At 43.0% G+C, this 22,087-nt stretch overlaps 1 protein-coding gene across 1 annotated transcript; it reads left to right on the top strand.

Moving 5' to 3' along the window:
* The first annotated feature begins 19,257 nt into the window (after positions 1–19,257).
* LOC144236658 (ribonuclease pancreatic-like) lies at positions 19,258–21,272 on the top strand. Its single transcript, XM_077770284.1, has 2 exons — positions 19,258–19,698; positions 20,574–21,272. The coding sequence occupies exons 1-2, from the start codon at positions 19,504–19,506 to the stop codon at positions 21,054–21,056; spliced, it is 678 nt and encodes a 225-aa protein (XP_077626410.1). The 5' UTR covers positions 19,258–19,503; the 3' UTR covers positions 21,057–21,272.
* Positions 21,273–22,087: the final 815 nt, after the last annotated feature.

The following is a 22,087-nucleotide window of genomic DNA, read 5'->3' as shown; positions in this document are numbered from 1 at the left end:
AATTCATGAACCCAGAGATCATGACATGAGCTGAAGTTGGGTGCTTAAGCAACCGAGCCACCCAGGCACCCCTCCATGTCTTTCTTGATGGACTGGGACTTTGACATGGATGCCAGAATGGCCATGGCAATCAGAGGATGTACACATCCTCTCACTTTCAGTTCATGACTAAATAAAATCTTAAAATCATCCTATCATAGTGGTCTGGGTCAGGGCCCCCATTGTCCAAGAATGAATTTAGTGGTTTCTAGTCCAGATTCAGGAGAGGCATCCCAAGAAGGAAACTTGGATTTATCATGAACTCCTTAACTCCTCCATGCTTTCTAGAAATACTGTTTCTATTATTATCTTGCAACAGGGATCAATTCAAGAGAGAACTTTTTGGAAGGATATGTCAGTGTTTTTGAGAATCACTGGGAATGGCCAGCACAGCTACCCAGCCCAAGAAGTTGTCTAGAAAATGAAGAAGAAGAAGCAGGAAGAGGAGGAGGAGGAAGAGAAAAAAGAAAAAAGAGAAAAAAGAAAATGAAGAAGAAATATGAGAAGGGATGAAGAAAGAAGGAGGAGAGAAAGGTATATAATATGAAAAAATGTTTATTTATAATATAGAAATTATTTTTCATTTATGAGTTAGTGTAATTCTTTACTGACTGCATTAGCTGTGCCAAACCCTGTGTTAGGGGCTAAAACCAGGAGAGGAGTGGAATGTATTATTGGAAGAGCTATCTTATTTTTCTTGTACAATTCTTATTCCAAATTTACATTTTGAACTTGGTAAGATGCCTTTATCCAAGCTCTGAAGGTATTATGGGCATCAAACATCAATAAAGTCTTCCAAGATTCTACAGGCCAGGTAGTGTCCCCCACTTCCCTTCTTCTTAATCCTACTCCAGCCCACCAAAGGGCCACATTACATAGAGGCCTAATACTTAGAAAAAAGTAGACCAAGGGAGGGCCATTTGCAAAGAGGAACCCATATTCCTTTTTGTTTTTAGCAATATCCCTGTTTTTTCTTCACACAGACATTCTCCATCTCATCGCCTCCTGATGCTGGAAACTTGAGTCTTTGAATTTTTTGCTGTTCAGAAATCTGCATAAGTTTAAAGCATTTTGTTAAGTTCTTCTCGAGTTATTTTCCTCTACTCCACTTGCATTGAATTGCTTTTCTCTAATTTTAATTGCTTGACCTAATTTTTGCCTCTACTCTATGTCAACTGACAACCTGAAAGAACACAGAGGTCTTCCTGTGAAATCTGGAAGAAGATGAGTTTTGTGTAGGAGACTAATCTAGGTTTCTAGAATCCTGCATTACTTCACATGTGTGCTCTTTTCTACATACCTCTCATTTATATTCCCCATGCTTGTATTTCATTGTGTAAAATGGGAATTTTATCTTTTATTTATAAACTAGCTATTTGTGGGCTGTGCACTGTATTTCTTAAACTGTTAATCATAGCGCATATTAAGATACATGACCTCTATGTAGCTTATGGTAAATTAGAGAAACTAAACATGTGATAGAAGTAATAACACTTATATGAATGGAGTTTTATGGGAGCTTAGGAGATGGAGGGAGTTATTTTCCCTATTTGATCCAGGAAGGCTACCAGGAGGAAGCTCCATAGGCTCTGTCTGAGCAGAGCCAAGAGGATGAGCAGGGGTTTTCTGGGTAAGACAGAAAGGATGGGCATTCTAGACTAATGGGTAGGTGTGGAAACATGCACAAAGGTGGGGAAGGTCTGAGTGCTAAGAAATAGATGTTCAGTAGATGTCCAGCTTCCAAGTGAGAAAAATTGGAATCAGACTCGAATTGCTATAATATCATCTTCCAACAAAATGAATCCACATAATTTTTTACTAATTTTCTATATTCTTGTTATCTGAAAATGCATTCATGTGACCATCAATGTCCTTATATAAATATGGACACAAACTTTGACCCGGACAAGACTGAATGCATAGCTAATAGCACTTAGTGTCATCTTGTTTTGAATTCCTAATTCCTCTCATTATTAAGCAAGTTTATTCATATACCTGGTGTGTGAAGCATTTTTATAGGTGATGACGATGTACAAGCAAATCAGGTGTGGTGTAATGCTGTAATGCTTATAGTCTCTGTAATGCTGATAGTAATGCTTACAGTCTTTTAAAAAAATTTTTTTTCCTGATGTTTATTTCTGAGAGAGAGAAACCGACAGTATGAGTGGGGGAGGGGCAGAGAGAGGGGGAGACACAAAAACCAAAACAGGCTCTAGGCTCTGAGCTGTCAGCACAGAGCCCAACATGGGGCTCAAACCCACAAACTGTGAGATCATGACCTGAGTCGACGTCAGATGCTTAACTGACTGAGGCAGCCACTGAGATGTCGCTAATACTTACAGTCTTAATGGACAAAGAGCGGCACTCCTGTTATAACTCCTGTTATAGGAGGCAAAACCCACATACTGCAGTCAAAGTGGGTATTTCTGGCTCAAGACCTGCTCTGATTTGCCTGTTCAGTGGGGTTTTTGGTTATTGCTTGTTTTTAAAATAGGATTTTTGAAGTTGGTGGTAAGATATCCAGATGAGAATTTTCATGTAGAAAATTTGGATTTCTGGTTTTCCTTAAAATAGCCAAGCATGTGGCCACCGTTACCTCAGTGTAACCATCAGCTAGAGACCCTTGCTAAAACCGAGACACAAAGAATCGACTTTTAATGTACTACTGTACTTGTGCTATCAGAGCAAATAGAAATAAAGGGTCACAAGAATTAGTTCTCTTATTAACTCCATGAAGAATATGAAGAACAGCTCTAGTGAGCAATTAGGAATGTTTGTGAAAGGGTGAGAATATAGAGCCTGCTTGGTTTTGAATAGAATTGGATAAATATGATGAAATCTTTGACCTGGGCTTCATTTTTTCTATTGTCCTTGGGTCTTTTATTTTAAAAATTTATTTATTTATTTTGAGAGAAAGAGAGAGAACATCATGTGCACAGGCTGGACCGGGGCAGAGAGAGATCATTTCACGCAAGTTCCTTGCTGTCAGCACAGAGCCCGATTTGGGGCTTGATCTCACGTGAGATCATGACCTTAGCTGAAATCAAGACTCAGATGCTTAACCGACTGAGCCATCCCAGGCCCCCCAGGTCTTTTATTCTTCTGTGAAAATGTTTTCCAGGTAAAAGTTTTTGAGTTGAAGCTTGAGATAAAGCTGTTGGTAGAAGATGAAATGTGAACAACTGGTGGGAAGTGAGGTGATTGATGTAAGGCAGGATGCATAAATAGTTAAAGCATTCATTGTCATGTGTTCATTCTAATGTGAATGACTAATCAATACACGAAGTCTCTGGTTTCATATGCATTATTGCTTAGAACAACACTGTGTGAAAAAGGGAGTTAAAAAAAGAAATGTTAGTTAATAATAGAGATGGGATGGAGCTCCGGTGCAGGGTGTCTGACGTCTGGGAAACTTTGAGATAAACAGGCTTACATGGGTCCACGCCCTAGTTGTCTGGCTTCTCAATTTGAACTTGTTTCTCAACAGTGTTGTTTTCCAAGAATAGTCATTACTGCTGATATATTTAGTAGCTGGGCCTTTCCCTTTGATGCCATTTCAGGGGAATTGTTGTCCTCTTAACTGTTAAGGTATGTTTTTCCTCCAAACCCGGGGTATCTTTCTGCATGGAGTGTCGTGCCCTACTCTGTCTCAGTCTTCTACTTTCCTCATACCTTTCCCTTAAGAGGGACAAGCCTGGTTTTCTGCTAAAGTGTGTGGGCTTTTTAAAAAGACAGATCAGAGTTTGACTCACAGCTCTGCTATTCACCTACCATGTGACTTCAGACAGGGCTCTTGTCTTCCCTTTTCTGCCAGGGAAACAGTAAAATTCTTTCCAGATACACAGACATACTAAGTCTGATGGCAGGCTACGCTAGATCTTGAGCACAGGTGAAAACACTAGGAAGTGCAGAGAGTGTGACCTACCAGACAGCATTTGTGTGAGGCTTAATCCCAATTGCCTTGTATGAAATATGTGCACCAAAGAGGTGGTATTTTCCTTGTTTATTTCCAACACTCCCATGAGGCATACAAATCACGAATCATGCTGAGATATTTAGGCTGTATAGCACCCATCAAAGCTTCCTCTTGGGTTTAATGAGTGTTAGGCCTTTTGTTTTCATATTAAACCAGTGTTTGAACCCTCCTGGAGTTAGCCAAGGACAGGAACTATGTCACTGATGACTGGCCAACTGGTATTCCCCAGGGCGTTAGCCAATTACTACACTTCACACCTGGGCTTCACAATTACCACTCTTACATCTGGTGGTGTAAGATCATTCTGTAGTCTTCTGTGCTGAACTGTTCTCTTGCTCAATTCTCTTGCTCAACTGAACAACAGCTCTGAGGGTAGGGATTTACACGTTGCCTTCAGTGTAATAATGAAATGTTTCTCTTGATAAACTTTTTTTAAAATTTTTTAATTTTTTAAAATTTATATTTGAGAGAGAGAGACAGATTGTGAGTGGCAAGGGGCAGAAAGAAAGGGAGACACAGAATCCAAAGCAGGGTCCAGGCTCTGAGCTGTCAGCACAGAGCCTGACGTGGGGCTTGAACTCACAAACCACTAGATCATGATGTGAGCCAAAATTAGCCGCTTAACCAACTGAGCCACCCAGACACCCCAATTTCTTGATAATCTTAAAGCAACAACAACAAATATACATGTTACATTAGTCAGGTTCCTCCAGAGAAACAGAGCCAATAGAATATATGTAAAGAGATTTATTATAAGGAATTGTTCATGCAGTTATGAAGGCTGGCAAGTTCCATGAGCTCCAGGAGCACTGATGGTGTAGTTCCAGTCTGAAGGCAGTCAGGCTTGAGACCCAGGAAAAGCTGATGTTTCAGTCTGAGTCAGAAGGCAGAAGAAAGCTAATGTCCCAGTTGAAGGCCATCAGGCCAGAGAATTCTCTTTCATTTGGGAGAAGGGTCTACATCTTTGTTCCATTCAGGCCTTTTTTTTTTTTTTAATGTTTTATTTATTTCTGAGAGAGAGAGAGATAGCAGGAGCAGAGGAGGGTCAGAGAGAGGGGGAGACACAGAATCTGAAACAGGCTCCAGGCTCTGAGCTGTCACCACAGAGCCCGACATGGGGCTTGAACCCACGAACTATGAGATCATGACCTGAGCCAAAGTCAGACACCTAACCGACTGAGCCACCCAGGCACCCCTGGGCCTTTAACGGATTGGATGAGGCTCACCCACATTAGGGAGAGCATCCTGCTTTACTGAGTTTACCAATTTAAGTATTAATCTCACCTCAAACTATCCTCACAGAAACATCCAGAATAATGTTTGATCGAATATCCAGGCACCCTGTGGCACACTCAGACTGACACATAAAATTAACCATCACAGATAGATACATATACACATATAAATGTATATAATAAAATAGTTTTATTTTAGGTAGTCAGGCTGTTTCTTCTGGATTTAGGTATAATCTTTTAAGAAAATCAGGTTTACTTAGTAGAAAAATTCAGAAATGTGAATAGCATTTTTTGTAAACATTCTTCTACACACCCACACAACTACTTTATTTTGTCGGGGATTCAGAGAACGACAGAGAGTCTGAGCTGGAAGGAATTTGTCAGGTCTTTTGTTCCAAGTCTTTCATTTAGCAGCTGGGGACGAGAATGGTGGGGTGACTTGTCTCACTGACAGAAAATTTATCTAGCTGGCAGAACTGGGAATTAAATAAATGGATCCTTAATACGAGGATTCCATTAGGACTAGGTGGCAATTTAACAAATGAGGTGAGTCTGTGGGCAGCCTGTAGAGATCTCCAGGTAGTGGGACAGAGGGAAGGAAGGAGGCTGGAGCTGGGACTGGTGGAAGAGGAAGGAGAGTATGACAAAGTGAGCTCCTCAGCTGAGTACTTAGAGTGAGGAGACAGGAGAAAGGGAGGGAATGTGAAGTGTTGAGTGTGTTGGGGTCAGAGGAAGGAAGGACTGGTAAACCAGGGGAAGTGAGACATGGTGCTCTACTTTCTGTCTCTTCATTCTCTCTTCTGAGACAGAAAACACAACTCAGATGTGGATCCTCTTCCCACTCACTCCTGGACAAGACCGTCTTCTTCTAGGCCAAGAACTCTGTAATCAACTCTTAAGTCTCCTCCACTCTACCACTGGGGATATGGATGTGAAGTAAGACCTTCCCTCTCCCGACAGGGTTGATTCTCCATGCTCAGCAGCAGTCGGCATAGTTGATCACTCCCCCTCCTTAGTGAGGCTGACCTGGGCAATGCAGCCTCTTATGACAGAGGCAAGGATGAAAAGCATCGTGAGATCAGTCCTGGTACCCTCAAGGCAGACAGTCATGTCAAGCTGTATGCTGGTCTCCAGGACATCCCCGTCTCCTGGCTCTTCCAGGGCTGCACAGGGCATCTGTTTTCAGCCCCCTCTGCAAGTTCTGCCTCTTCTTCCTGGTACTTGGATTTTGGAGAGCCCCAAGGTCAGTGTGTGCTCTTTTTCATCTACACAGTCTGTGTTCTTATCCAGTCTCAAGGCTTTAAATGCCATTGATATTCCAAAATTCCTAGATTTGTACCTTTAGTCTATCTCTGTCTCCTGAATCTCAGACTTATGTATCCAAGTGCCCACATGGCACCTTCACTGGATGTTTAATAGACATGGCAAACTAACCAGGTCCCGAAGGGAGAGACTTTCTCTTCTCTTCTTCCCCCACAACTGCTCTTCCGTTAACATCCTCCTTCTCAGTCAAAGGTAATGTCATCCTTTCCATTTTGAAGCCAACAACTTTGGTGTTGTTCTTGATTCCTTTCTTTTTCTTTTGTCCCCCTTGCAGCCTGTCAGTAAAGTCCATTGTTTTCACCTTCAGAACACTTCCAGCCCTCTCTCACTGCCTCCCCTGCTACCACCTCGTCTGAGAGACCATTTTTTTTTCCCATTAGGATCAAGTCTGGGACCTGGACTTCTGCTTCTACCCTTAACTTCACACACAGCAGCCTGAGTAATCTTTCAAAATATAATTCAGACAGTGCAACTTTGCTCAGAATCCACTAATGCCTCAATTAATTCTTGAGTAAAAATGAAAATCCTTATAAAAGTCCCTACACTTTTTTTTTTTTAAGTCCTTACACTCTTAAGCAGTCTCTCTTCCGACACCCTTACCTTTCAGAACAAATCCCCTACTATTTATCTTCCTTCTCACTCACTCTTCTCCAGTGTCTGGTTTGTTTGCTGTTTGCTGTTCCTGAAAGACAGACATACTCTCTTTAAGAAATCACCTCCCCTCCCCCAGATATATGTAAGGCTAACTACCATACCACCTCTAAGTCTTTGCTTAACTGTCATCTTATCCAGGACACTTAACTACCCTATTTAAAAATGCTATTTAGGGACCACCTGGGCGGCCCAGTTGTTGAAGCCTCCCACTCTTGGTTTCTTCTCATGTTATGATCTCACAGTTTGTGATTTAGAGCCATGCATTGGGCTCCCGGTTGCCTACAGGAAGCCTGCATGGGATTCTCTCTCCCTCTCTCTCTCTGTCTCTCCTCCACTCACACACACACACTCTCTCTCTAAATAAATAAATAAAATTAAAAAAGAAAAGCTTTAAAAATACTATTCATAGCTTCCCTTCATTCTCCTTCCTCTTCTGTTTTTCCCATAGAGCTTATCACCTTAACCGTTTACATAATTTATATTCTTTACTTATTTACTTTCTCTCTCTCTCTCTCTATTTTTCATTTATTTATTTATTTATTTTTTTGGTCTGCTGTATTCTCGGATGACTTCCACATACTCTGACAGTGTCTAGCACATAAGTACTCAATACATCATTGCTGAATAAGGCTCCCCAAATGGAAGGCCCAACTGGCACTATACAATATTACTTACATGTCAAGGTCATGGACTGATTCGAGATCCAGGCCAGCCCTTACCAGCTGCTCCCTCAATCGAATCTCCACTCTGGTCACTCATGAAGCCTAATTTGCGAGGGAGGAGAGGTGATGCAGACAACTCCTTTCCCTCTCTGCTGAGTGCTGGTGATCTAACCCCTCTTTATCTGTGGGGAGCTTCAGGCCTTCCTTCTAACGTTTCTTCCCCGGAATCTGCACCCCTCATTCACCCCAGCCCGCTGCCTCTCTCACAGCCTCTCCGATGGCTGAGGCCCTTGACCGCAAAGCCCGTCAAGCGCTGGCCGCCCTGCGTGAGTCTCCAAGAGAACGGGTGTAACTGCGCCTTCCTGCCAGCAGTGGGCAGGAGGTGCCGCGCAATCCAGTGCTGGGCACCGCCTAGCCCCGGACTGGCCCCTTCCTCCGCGGGTTCCCAGCTCTGCCCCCAAATCCCCGCCTTCTTCCCGGGCCAGACTGAGGGAGGACTCGAGGGCCTTGCGCGCGTGCAGACGGTGGTGACGCGGTGCTGGGTGTCTATTCCAGAAAGCCATGCTCCCACCCTGGGATGCTGCTCCCGGCCCGCTTGAACCATACTCCTGCGGCGCTGTCCACAGGGGCTGTAGTGATAACACGGTGTAGGCTAGTTTAATTACAGTGAATGGAATAAGATTGTAATTAACCTAAATTCAAAAGACATTTGATTGCTAGGCTCTTCATGGTCTTTTGTTCAGTAAGGTGGTCCCAGGCCTGCCTTCTCCAACGGGAGCTTTTAAATGTCTCCCCCAAACACCACTGAACAAAAGCATTGACCCCTTTGATAAAGTTTCTGGAATGACAAATGAAAGGACTGAGCCTTTCTTCTTTTCCTCAGTCATAACAAGTTCTTCCCCTATCCTGAGAGGGGAGAGAGAGAGAGCTCAGATGGAATTATGGAGAGGCATGTCTGAAGAATGATGATACTTAGCATTTTCCTAAGAAATTGAAAAATTATATTCAGGTGAAGTTGACCCATTGCATATTTGAGCAAATGGAGGCATTAATTGAGATCTAAAGGCTCACAGGAAACTCACTAATTATGTAAACAGGCTCTGTATATGGAATTACTATACATGTTTTGTGGTACAGTGATGAAGAGCGTATAGATTTTGAACAGACTTGTCCAGGTACCAGTCCTGACTCCTGCATAATACTTATTATAAGCATTAGTCAGGAGTGCCTGGGTGCCTCAGTCGTTTAAGCGTCCTAGTGAAATGGGAATAAAAGAATGACAGCTTGGAAAATCTTTAGTCTATAACCTTCACTTTAGAGCTAAGACATAGGAGGATGAGGTGATTTGCCAACCTCCAATAGCAAGCTTGTGACAGGCATCAAACTGTAGGTTTCTCTCTTCATGTTTGTGGTGATGTCATAGGCACTCTGTCTGATGCTGGTAAACATTCTAGATGTGAAGTAGTAAACATGAAATTAGTCCATCTAGTGTCCGATTATTGCAGACTTTTCCCATGTGGCCTTCATCCTGAGGTCTGGGAAGAAAATATCTACAACGTCATTTTTACAGAATTAGAAAAAAAAGAGAGGCAGTGGAGGTTCCATTTTTGCTAGGAATATCCTCCTTTGAGAGGACATATCTATTTCTGTGGATGTCATCTGCTCGACAAAAACCTTTCCTGGGATGCCCAGCTATGAAAAAAAGGAGTTAGAAAATTAGGCTCAGAGACAGGAACCTGTCACCCAGACAATACTCAGAAACCCTGAGCACCAGTTGGAAAGTTTCCTGATGATGGGCCCTATCCAAGGAAGAGTTTAGGACCTTTTTTGTTTTTATTTTATTTATTTATTATTTTTTTTTTTTGAGAGAGAGAGAGAGAGAGAAAGATAGAGTGTGAGCAAGGTCAGGGCAGAGAGAGAGAGAGGGAAACACAGCATCTGAAACAGGCTCCAGGCTCTGAACTGTCAACACAGAGCCTGACACAGGGCTCAAACCCACGAACTGTGAGATCATGACCTGAACCTCATGTCAAAGTCTGACACTCAACTGACTGAGCCACTCAGGTGCCCCTGAGGACCTTTATTCTGAGGCAAAGAAATCTGTGGGGGAAACATGAAGTCTACACCCTTAGAATTGCAATGGTCACATTTTTTAAAGTTTATTTTATTTATTTTGAGAGAGGGAGAGAGAGAATCCCAAAGGCTCCATACTGTCAGCTCAGAGCCTGATGTGGGGCTTGAACTCACCAACCATGAGATCATGACCTGAGCTGAAACTTAAGAGTCAGTTGGTTAACCAAATGAGCCATTCAGATGCCTCACATTTTCTTTCTAATAGCATTTAAACAGGCATGTGTAGGGGTGCCTGGGTGGCTCAGTTGGTTAAGCGTATGACTCTTGGTTTTGGCACAGGTCATGATCTCATGATCATCAGATCAAGCCCTGAGCTGGGCTCTGTGGCTGACAGTGTGGAACCTGCTTGGGATTCTCTTTCACTCTCTCTCTGCCCCTTCACACCCTGCACACACACACTCTCTCTCAAAATAAATAAACATAAAAAAAAATAAAACAGGCATAGTATTTAAAGAAGTAGAAATATATATATATTAGAATTAGTAGGAAGTGTAAACATTTTTTATGATGCAAAGCATATGGTTTGTCAATTCCCTTCTGAGCTAGCCCACTGTATTAAAGGTTTGGAAGGGACACCCACCTCCCTCACAGGCTAGAAATCATGTGGCTGATAGATGCAAACACGTTAGAGATGTAAGTTTTTAGGTTAAATGGACTGCTCAATTAAGGAGAAAGAATCCACTCTGGGGTTGAGAAATAACCTTGTATGACAGTCCCATACAGGGGTGAGTAGGTGGTAGGCATCTCCTTTATTGGCAAGTCCTTCTCTCTCCTTGCCTCTTACCCAGAGAAAAGAAGGGGTGAGAGGTAGGATGTGAGGACAGTAGTTGCTGTGAGTATAAGAAGAGTGAGTGTAGCTAGGTCAGGAGAAAAGAATTTGTGACATTAAGTATTTGGGACAAGGAGTTCTTAGAAATAGGTATTTAGGAGAAAAGGACCATGGCCCACTCTGACCCCTCTCTTCTTGACATACTTTCACAGGGAGAGTGAATCTGATGTGGACCTTTCTCTACCTTCTCTTCCTGGAGCAAACTCTTTACCCCAAGCCTGTTCTTCTCCACACAACACACAGACAACCCCAGGTACTGGGTCCCTGGAGGACGCCATCCATACTGTGAGGTGATGGTGAGGGGACGGTGGCTGATGCATAGGGGTAAACGCAAGAGAATCAACAACTTCGTTCATGAGGATGTGGCCACCTTGGAAGATTTCTGCAGAATTCCACCTCTGCCCTCTACCAACAGCTGCTCCGTGAACAATAGTCACAAAGGTACTCACATTGTCAGTCTGCTTTGCCAGCGCGGGAACCAGACCCCTGATGCTACCATAATGGGCCCATCCTGTAGGCTGTGAGGAGGGGTCCCTTGTCCACCTGGTTGGCCGGAGTCCTCCTTCCTACACCTCCCAGTGGAAGCTGAGTGACTTGCACCCCACACCTCCCAATCTTGGAGGCTCTGGCCAAAGCCTTCCCTGTAAATGCTTCTTCCTTCGCATAGGGATCAGGATCGCTCATTGTACCCATTTATATGTACCTCCTACATCTCTCTCCCAGCCTCTGCCCCCAAACCCCCACTCCACCTGACATGCCCTGGCCACAGTGTCACTTTTTTTGGTGCAAGACAAGATGGGGATGGAGTTGGGGAGAGCCTGGTTTATGGGCATCTACTGTGGAAAAGCCTTGCTCCCACCGAGTGGCTACACAGGCCGGTGGGGGGGAGGGGGGGTTGCTGTGCAGATTTGCCCATGAGCTGCTCTTGTAACAACTCCCACTGATGCTGGCCCTGGGCAGCCCTGAGTGCTCTGGCTCTCAGGGTCTTTCTTCCCCTCCTCCAGCTCCCTTCTCCCCAGGGGGGACCTGTGGAGAGGATTAGGGACAATTCCAAGGGGGAAGCCTGCTGTCTTTTCAGAAACAAATCCCTGAAGCATGGGCACAGCACCGGAAGGAGCCGCTACCTGAAGGAGAGGTGGCAAAGCAGGGTCTCCGACAGGTGCCTGCAGCCGCCTCATTGGCCCGCAGGGGGCGCTGCGCCACATGAATTTGTTGGCCAAGTGGAGACCAGAACTTTTTCCTGGGTTTGATGGGTTAGAAGTTTCGTGGTTACCCACACATGCCCGGGGGATAATAGGCGAAGAAGCTGAAAATTCAGCGGACATAACTACAGCCTCACTTTCAAAGAACAGATTTCTGAATTTTATCATAAGTTTCATGCTCTCATGCTCTTTAGTATTGAATTTGCCACTTTCAGATTTACATTCCAGCACCACGGTATATGAAGGAAAGAAAAGAAGATTAAGTACAGAGTAGCTACTTAATGCTATAAGCTTTACAGTTCAGCTGTACTGGAAAACAGTTTATTTCAACTTTTTCTTTTTCTTTGTTTTTCAATTTTTAATGTTCATTTACTTTTGAGAGAGAGACAGAAAGCAAGCAAGGGAGAGTCAAAGAGAGAGGGAGATGCAGAATCTGAAGCAGGCTCCAGGCTCTGAGCTGTCAACACAGAGTCCAAGGCTCTGAGCTGTCAACACAGAGCCCGACTTGGGGCTCAAACCCACAAACCGGGAGATCATGACCTGACCGAAAGTCAGATGTCCAACCGACTGAGCCACCCAGGTTTCTCAGTTTATTTCACCTTGTAATCCATTAAATACACAATCCATTTATTTTCTTTCTTTTTCTCTTTTTTAAAGTATGTTCCATGTCCAAAGACCCCCGAGATCAAGAGTCGCATGCTTTACCATTGGAGCCATCCAGGCGCTCCTACACAGTCCATTTATGAAGGAAGTTTTTCTACCCACAAGAGGGAGCATCTTTAGGTGAGTATCTTCTGACTCCATCAAAATGGTGTCAGGACTTTAAATCATAGGAAGGCACCTGACTCTCGGGCAGCCATCCATGGACTGACTGGCCTAGTGTCCATGGAATAAACTGGTCTGGAGATTTTACTGTCCTGGAATAAGGCTGACAAAACAGGAATCTCTTATTTTCATTTCCCCCATGATGCCAGGAGCTATAATTGTGTTGTCTTTGTGACCTTCAGCACTTAGCCTAATGCTTGCTAAAAGAGTGCTTTCAACAAATCTTTAATGGGCCGTTGTGGTAGGTCCTGCTGGTGCTAAGGATTTTTTGCAGACTCTGTCTTCAGAATGGGGAAGTTCCCTCCTCTTTTGCTCCCCGTTTCTACCCATAAATGGATTGGGAATTTTATTGAATAATTTTTCTGCATCTGATGATGTAGTCATATACTATTTCTGTCCTAATCAGTTAATGGAGTTGAATTGTATAAAATTTCTGGACATAAGCAACTCCATTTTGAAGCTCCATTTTCCTTTCCAACTAATGAACTCTTGAACTGGGTCAGAAGCTGCAATGGTTTTACAAGCAGTTCCTCAAAAAATTTCAACTGAGCAGCTAGCATTAGGATCATGTGAGGACAGGAAAGTTAATTAATACATATCAGTGACGGTTTCATTTGATAGCACCAATAAAGTAATCAATAAGATAGTAATCAGAAGCGGCTCAACTGATCAGCACCAAATTACCTGGGTATTTTTTCCCCTTCTCTTATCTAAAGCATGTAATTACCCCTTCTGTCTTTCTCATAAAAAACCCCAGCTTTCCCCACATGAGGGGGCACTTTTCTGGTTACCCTGGAATCTACTCCCAGATTGTAATTCTGAGACCCCCAAATAAAAGCCTTCATTCTTCTTCATTTTCTTTTAAAGTTTATTTATTTATTAGGAGAGAGAGAAAGGGAGAGCTGGGGAGGGGCAAAGAAAGAGGAGAGAGAGAATCTCCAGCAGGATCTGCATTGCCAGGGAAGAGCCTAATTCTGGGCTCTGTCCCACAAAACCACAAAATCATGACCTGACCAGAAATCAAGAGTCAGACGTTCGATGGACTGAGCTACCCAGGTGCCCCACCTTTGTTCTTTTTCACTTCTGCCGCCGTTTCTTGGTTAACTCTGGATGAATTGCATTAGTTGTTTTAGAGTATTAAAACAACTTTGAGATAAATCCATTTTGGTTATGCTAAATTGCCTCTCTTAAATATAAATGAATTTACTTTGCTAATATTTAAGAATTTTATTTTGCATTTATGGTCATGAATGAAATTGGCATATATAATTATTATTATCTATATTATCGTGTCTGATTTTGGTATCCAAGTTGTATGTTAGCCTTCAGAAATGAGTTGAAGAGTGTTTCTTCTTTTTCTTTTTCCTATCATTGGAATTGTGTGTTATTTTATTATTTACAGAATTCATCTGTAAGGCTGTCTGGCCCTGGCATTTTCTTTGTGACTATTTTTAACTTCTGTTTCAATTTCTTTATATTGTTATGTAGATACTGAGTTTTCTCTTCTTAGTTTTCTTATTTTTAAGTTTATTTATTTATTTTGAGAGACAGAGAGAGAGAGCACGAGTTCGAGGCAGAGAGAGGGGGATAGAGAGAAAATTCCAAGCAGGCTCCACACTGTCCTCATGGAGCCTGACATGGGGCTCAAACTCACAAACTGCGAGGTCATGACCTGAACCAAAATCAAGAGTTGGACACTTGACTGAGTCACCCAGGTGCCCCTCTATTTCTTCTTGAGATAGTTTTAGCAAGTTGTATTTTTATCTATGAATTTGTCCATTTCACCTAAATTATTTAAGTATATCAGCACAAATGGGTAATACTTCATACATACAGTATGACTGTATACCTGGAATTAATGTTATACTGTATGTAAATTTAAAAAATTTAAATATACATATCAGCACAAAGCTATTCATAATCTGTTTAATCTTTGCAATGTCTGTTTTTAAAATCTTCTTTCTGTTATGCCATTTTATTTGTACCCTTTATGTTGATAAACGTATGAGATGTGTCTCTCTTATTAGGCTTATTAAACCAAGACTTTTATTTAAAGTGGGCTCCATAGGCATGGATCTTGAACCCACAACCCTGAAATCAAGACTCGATGCTTGGGGTATCTGGGTGGCTCAGTTGGTTAAGTGTCCAACTACAGCTCAGGTCATAAACTCACGGTTTGTGGGTTTGAGCCCCGCACCGGGCTCTGTGCTGACAGTTAGCTCAGAGCCTGGAGCCTGTCTTCGGATTCCGTATCTCTCTCTCTGACCCTCCCCTGCTCACACTGTCTCTCTCTGACTCTCAAAAATAAATAAAAAACATTAAAGAAAAAACTTAAAAAAGAAAAAAAGACCTGATGCTCAATAGACTGAGCCTTGCAGGAGCAAGCTGTTGGTGTATAGAAATGCAACTGATTTTTGTATGTTGATTTTGTGTCCCATGATTTTAATGAATTTGTTTATTAGTTGTATCAGTTGTGTGTGTGCGTGTGTATGTGTGTGTGTGTATGTGGTCTTCAGGGTTTTTTACATATAAGATCATGTCATTGGCAAACAGATAATTTTACTATTCTTTTTCATATATCTGATAAGAGGTTAATTTCCAAAAAAATATAAGGACCTGCTACAACTCAATAGCAAAAAAATAATGCATCCAATTTTAAAATGGGCAAAAGACTTGAATAGACATCTCTCCAGAAAAGATATACAGATGGCCAACAAGATGCTCAACATTACTAATCATCAGGAAATGCAAACAAAACCATTTCACACCTGTTAAAAGATATCGAGATAGAACTTCACACTTCTTAGAATGGCTCTTATCAAAAAGATAAGAGATAACTAGCATGGTGAGGAGAAAAAAAGAACACTTCTGCACTGATGGTGGGAATGCAAACTGTACAGCCTCTGTGGAAAAAGGTGTGGAGGTTCTTCTTCAAAAGTTTAAAGTAGAATTACCAGGGGCACGTGGGTGGCTCAGTTGGTTAAGCATGTCCAACTTCGGCTCAGGTCATGATTTCACAGTTCATGGGTTCGTCAGGCTCTGTACTGACAGCTCGGAGCCTGGAACTTGCTTTGGGTTCTGTGTCTCCCTCTCTCTCTGTCCCTCCCCTGCTCATGCTCTGTCTCTCTCTCAAGAATAAATGAATTTTTAAAAAATTAAAAAAAATAGAATACCATATGATCCAGCAATTCTGCTTCTGGATATATATCCAAAAGAATTGGAGTCAAGATCCTAGAGAGATATCCGGACTCCCCTGTTCATTGCAGCATTATTTACAATACCCAAGATAAAGGAAACAACCCAAATGTCCATTAACAGATGAATGAATAAAGACAATGTGGCATATACATATAATGCAATATTATTCAGCCTTAAAGAGGAAATCCTACCATTTGTGACACTGTGGATAGACCTTTAAAATGTTATAAATGAAATAAGTGAGTCACAGAAGGACAAATACTGCATGATTCCTGATGTATAAAGTATTTAAAATAGCCAAATGTATAGAAGTAAATGAAAGGATGGTAGATGGGGGAGGGAAATATGAGGAGTTGTTCAAAGTGCATAAAGTTAGTCATGCAAGATTTTTTTTTTAATTTACTTATTTATTTTGAGGTAAAGAGAGCATGTGCAGGGAACTAGAGGCATAGAGAAAGAGAGAGAGAGAGAAAGAGAGAGAATCTCCAGTCTCTCCAGACTGGGGGCTGGATCCTACCAACCATGAGATCATGACCTTAGCTGAAACCAACAGTTGGATGCCTAGCCAACTGAGTCATGCAGATGCCCCTGGTTCTTTAAGAATTCTAACATCAGCCTGAATCAACAGGACTTTTTTTTTCCCCCCCTCTGGCCACCCTCCTTGGGAGTCATCTCTTTAACCAGTTCAATATATCCTGACAAGAACCAGCTTCTTTTATTACTCAGTGGCCTATATCAGGGGTTTCCATATGAACAATAGTCAGGCAGGGGCATGATTAAAGAAAGGAAAGTTAGAAATGCATTTGTGAGTATCTTAGGAATCCAAATGAATTCTCTGAAAACTGGTGGTGTAATGGAATGTTTAATTCTACCACATACTAATGCATAGCAACTATGGTGAAGAAGCCTTTGCAAAAGGCTACCTAAACAGTCAGCCATCCAGGGGATGTTAGAACTATAGCATAGAACCATAGCACCTATTGTTTTGCATTTCATTTCTTTTCCTGTGTAGCGAATTTCAAAGGTCTTTGATTCCCTGTTATTTTAGAAGATCAGTATTGTGGGAACAGAAGATACTACCAGGTCCTCTATGGAGAGAGAAAAAGATTAGGTAAGTTTTTCTAATTCACATTAGTCAATAGTTATGAGTTAAGGCTTAAAAAAATTAATTAAAACCACCACTAAGGCCATTAACAGGAGGTAAAAGTAAATAAAACCTTATCTCCCTTTGACTTTTATTTCTTTTTCTTTTTGTTCTCCTGATAATGGTTTAAAGACCACTAATCCTGCAGAAACACTGGTAGTACTGGATGCTCTATTGAGGGGAAAGAGTAGTTCCTTTGTGTTAAAGAAAGTTTAAAAAATCTGCTGCGACGCTTGGATGACTCAGTAGGCTAAGCATCTGACTCCTGATTTCTGCTCAGGTCATGATCCCAGGGTGGTGGAATCGAGCTCTGCATTGAGCCCCACGCTGACTGTGGATCCTGTCTGGGGTTCTCTCTCCCCTTCTGCTCCTCTCACCCACTCATTCTCTCCAAATAATAAAATAAAATAAAATAATAAAATAAAATAAAATAAAATAAAATAAAAAACGATGAGGTAAGATAAAATAAAATCTGCTTATCATAGTCAGTTCTAAGATATTTACAATGTGTGTTAGAACATGAAAAGCTCTGTTATAAATTCATTTTAACTTCATTCTGTTCTTTGTCTCTACTGTTTAGGGCTTGGAACCCATTTTCCCCATGATTCCTGATAAACTTTGGAAAATGTTCTTGATTTATTTCACCATCCCCTTTAGGTGCTGGAATTCTTTATCTTTCCATGTTTATTATTCATTGTCAATGTAATCTTGGTGTCACACTAGGCAATGAACCCGAACAATAAGGGCACAGAGTTCTCAACAGTCTTTATGGTGCCAATAAGTTACAAGAGCCTTGTCAGGTAGAAGCTTTCAAGTACCAATGGAAAGATCATGCTATTTGCCTTGATGGCACAAGGACCCACAAAAATAACATAAAGAAACTCCTCTAGTCCTCCTCTAGATAAGCAAGAAAGCTTATTTCTATTCTTCTGCATGCTTCTGATATGAGAATTGCTGGAATGAGAATAGTCTGAACTGAGAGGGGCTTTGTGAAAGATGTTGCAGAATTAAGTTAGACCATGTGGAATTTTGTGAAGCCTTTCTTCCTTGATATACATCTATTACCTGATGCTGGTGAGCATTCCAGGTCCAGAAAGCCTCTTCTTAAGATTCCATAGCATTATAGGTCTCTATTTGCAGACATGAGCAATCCTGGGATGGCATTCCCTGAATAGCAGAGCTTGATGCATAAAAGTTATTAAACAAATATGATTTTAAAATTTTGATCAGTTATTTGAAACTTAACAATTTAAAACATAATTCTAGGGGCGCCTGGGTGGCTTAGTCGGTTAAGCGTCCGACTTTCGCTTAGGTCATGATCTCGCGGTTCGTGGGTTCGAGCCCCGCGTCGGGCTCTGTCCTGACTGCCAGCTCAGAGCCTGGAGCCTTTTTCAGTCTGTGACTCCCTCTCTCTCTGACCCTCCCCTGCTCACGCTGTCTCTCTATCTCTCTCTCCTAGAAATAAATAAAACATTTAAAAAAAATATATAAGAGACTTATATACAGAGAACAGGGCACCTGGGTGGCTCAGTTGGTTAAGTGTCAGACTTAGGCTCAGGTCATGATTCACGGTTCATGGGTTTGAGCCCCGCGTTGGGCTCTGTGCTGACAGCTAGCTCAAAGCCTGGAGCCTGTTTCAGATTCTGTGTCTCCCTCTCTCTCTGACCCTCCCCTGCTCACACTGTCTCTCTCTCTCTCTCAGAAATAAATAAAACATTAAAAAAATTTTAAGTAAAAATAAAATTAAAAATTAATTAGAAAAGGGGAAAAATATGGCGTTCTCTGTTTTTTTTCCTCCGACAGGGATTTGGGTTTTGGTTTAGCTTTGGTTCCTCTCCTCAACTCTGCCCTTAGAGGAGTGGTGCTGTGGATGTAATCCGCCCACACACTCAACTTCCCCATCTAGGTGGGATGCAGTGGCCACACTGGGCAAGGTCACAGGCAGGAACTGCGTCCTGCTCCCAGATCTGCAAAGCCTCCAGCTAGATGCCTCACCTCCCTCCCCACAGAAGGAATTCCAGCTGCTCCAGGACCTCTGGGGAGAGAGAGGACCTTCATTCATTTCACTTCTACTCTGGTGATCACATGTTTATGTGTCCTTTGTTAACCACTGAAGACTATTTGGTGAAAATGGCCCCGAGATTAGTAGGACTTTGCTGGAGTTCAGGCATCAGTGATATGGTGACTTTCTCTGTTACTCCTTGTGAACCAGCAGACCCATGAGATTCACATGGTAAGAAGGTTCCTATAGGCAAAGACTCATACTTCCCAGCTGAAAACAGGATGGCGTGGCTGATTCCTCACCCCTTGCTCCCAACATCCTTGTTTCCCTCTGGACTGAAAGCAAGATGCTCCTCCCACCCTTCTTTTCTTGAAGCCAATCGCCTTTGTAAGCTGTATAAAATTCATACGCCAGGGATCCAGGAGTTGCAGAAACTGGCCTTCTGCTCTCACCTGAAGACAAAGCTAGAGACCCAGGTCAGTGGCCCAAGAGGTGATCTCAGGGACTTCTACTTAAGGGTTGGAGAAGAGGGATCAGGGTGGGCAAGGCTAGCACCAAGAAAGCTTGGGCTAGGCAAATATCGAAATGGAGCTTGGGAGCGGCAGACAGCCAAAGAATGCAGCCCCTCCACCCCCAGCCGGGAGGGAGATGCAAGCATCTGTCTTTGGAATACAATGGCATCCCTTTGTGATGCCAGTGTTAGCCACTGGGCTGTTCCTTGTGTTGGAAAACAACAGGGCTCTGTCAGTCATGATCCTGGATGTCCTGGTGGTATCCCAGGGATGCAGTTTAGCTCATGGTTTATTCAAAAGGATTTTCTTTTCTTTTTTTTTAATATTTTTATTTATTTCTAGGAGAGAGAGAGAGAGAGAGAGACAGCGTGAGCAGAGGAGGGTCAGAGAGAGAGGGAGACACAGACTCTGAAATAGGCTCCAGGCTCTGAGCTGGCAGTCAGGACAGAGCCCGATGCGGGGCTCGAACCCACGAACCGCGAGATCATGACCTAAGCGAAAGTCGGTTGCTTAACCGACTAAGCCACCCAGGCACCCCTCAAAAGGATTTTCTAATGAGCTGGTTGGGTACTGGGTATAGATGGATTTTAAATTTAAAACTCCCTAGTATTCAGGCACAGGACTGCAGGACTTGAGGTCACTTTCAAGGTCATCACCCAGAGGGGAAGACCACCTCTCTCTAGCTAGTGGGAGAACGTGTTACTTGGAAAGTTGTGCAGAGGGATGGATATCTTTCTGGGTGACCCACAGGGAGACTGTGAGCCAGGGAGGCCACAGGTAGGAGCTGGGATTCTCTTTCTTAGGCAGCGTGTTCTCTCTTCTCTCCCTTTCCCAGCTAGGCTCTCTCCCAGAGGAGTGAGACCGCCATGGCTCAGGAGAGGTTCTTCAACCTGTTCCCACTTCTGGTCCTGGTGCTGCTGGCACTGGGGTGTGTCCAGACTTCTCTGGGCAAGGAATCCCGGGTCATGAAGTTCCAGTGGCAGCACGTGGACTCAGACACCACCACCAGCAGCCCCAGCTACTGCAACGAAATGATGAAGCGCCGGGATATGACAGACGGATGGTGCAAGCCAGTGAACACATTTGTACACAAGCCTCTGGCAGATATCCAGGCCGTCTGCCACCAGAGAAATGTCACCTGCAAGAACGGGCAGCCCAACTGCCACAAGAGCACCTCCAAGATGAACATCACCAACTGCCACCTAAAGCATGGCTCCAAATACCCCAAATGTACATACCAGACCTCCCAGGAAAAGAAATACATCATTGTGGCCTGTGAGGGGGACCCAATCATGCCAGTCCACTTCGACGATTCTGTTTAGGTCTCCACTTGAGGCCAGAGCAGCAAGATGCTCCCCTCACCAACTGAGACCCCTGCTTCTCCCCTCTCCCTTCCCTGCCCTGAGGGAAATAACTCCTGTCTGAGCTCCTCCCCAATACACAAATCCTTCCCTGCCCAAGGCTTCCCTTTGCATGGTTTGAGGGGTGGGGCGGGCCCGTGTTAACCACTTCATAGCTTCTTTCAATAAAATACAGTTGCATCCACCTGTTTTTAGTTTTGTTTTGTTTTGTTTTTTGTTTTTTTGTTTTTTGAAAGAGAAAATGGTGGTGGAGTGGGGCAGAGAGAATCCAGGTCTGGGTCTGACCCAGGGCTGGAACTCACGAGCTGAGCTATCATATCCTGAGCTGAAGTCAGATGCTTAACCGGATGCTTAACCGACTGAGCCACCCAGGTGTCCCTCCACCTGGGTTTCTGAAGCTGGCCCCATCCTGCTACTGTTTGTGTGATTGGTTTCCTGCCAGGGTTGAGAACCAAAAATCTGGTTAGCTTTGGTAAGTATCGGATAGAATCATTCAATGCCTTCTCTCCTCTTGGTTTTTAGTGACCTGAGATCATTCCCCTTCTTGTAGATTTCTTGATGCCAAATACTAAGCTGTCATGTATGGGCTATTTGGGATAAAAGGGAGCTCCAGTCTGGGACTGTCATGCCTGGGTGAACTGACAGATGGCAGAGCTCAAATACAAGAATGTCTGGCACAGAAGCCAGGACGGGGTAATTTCAGGAAAACCCTGCTCAGCCCTAGTGGAACGTATTTCATACAAGAGTGTATGATCGTAAGATCCCACATTTTCCTCCCCCCCCCCACTTTTTTTGAGTGAGCTATTGCTAAATCAGGAAAAAATGGTTATCTCCTACTTGGAAATTCAGAACCTTCAATGTAGGAGCTGGAGGGGGCTGTAGAGATTATTCAATTGAAGGGGAATAAGGAGATTTTGGCTTGTGTACCAACTCTTTTGGAAGGGCCTGCCCAGAATGCTGTAGAAAAAAATTCTTTTTTTTTTTTTTTTTTT

This window comes from Crocuta crocuta, unplaced genomic scaffold, assembly GCF_008692635.1.
Source record: "Crocuta crocuta isolate KB4526 unplaced genomic scaffold, BGI_CrCroc_1.0 scaffold175, whole genome shotgun sequence".
Classification (NCBI taxonomy): Eukaryota; Metazoa; Chordata; class Mammalia; order Carnivora; family Hyaenidae; genus Crocuta; species Crocuta crocuta.
The sequence above is the reverse complement of the archived record's forward strand: the minus strand, read 5'-3'. Positions and strand labels throughout refer to the sequence as shown.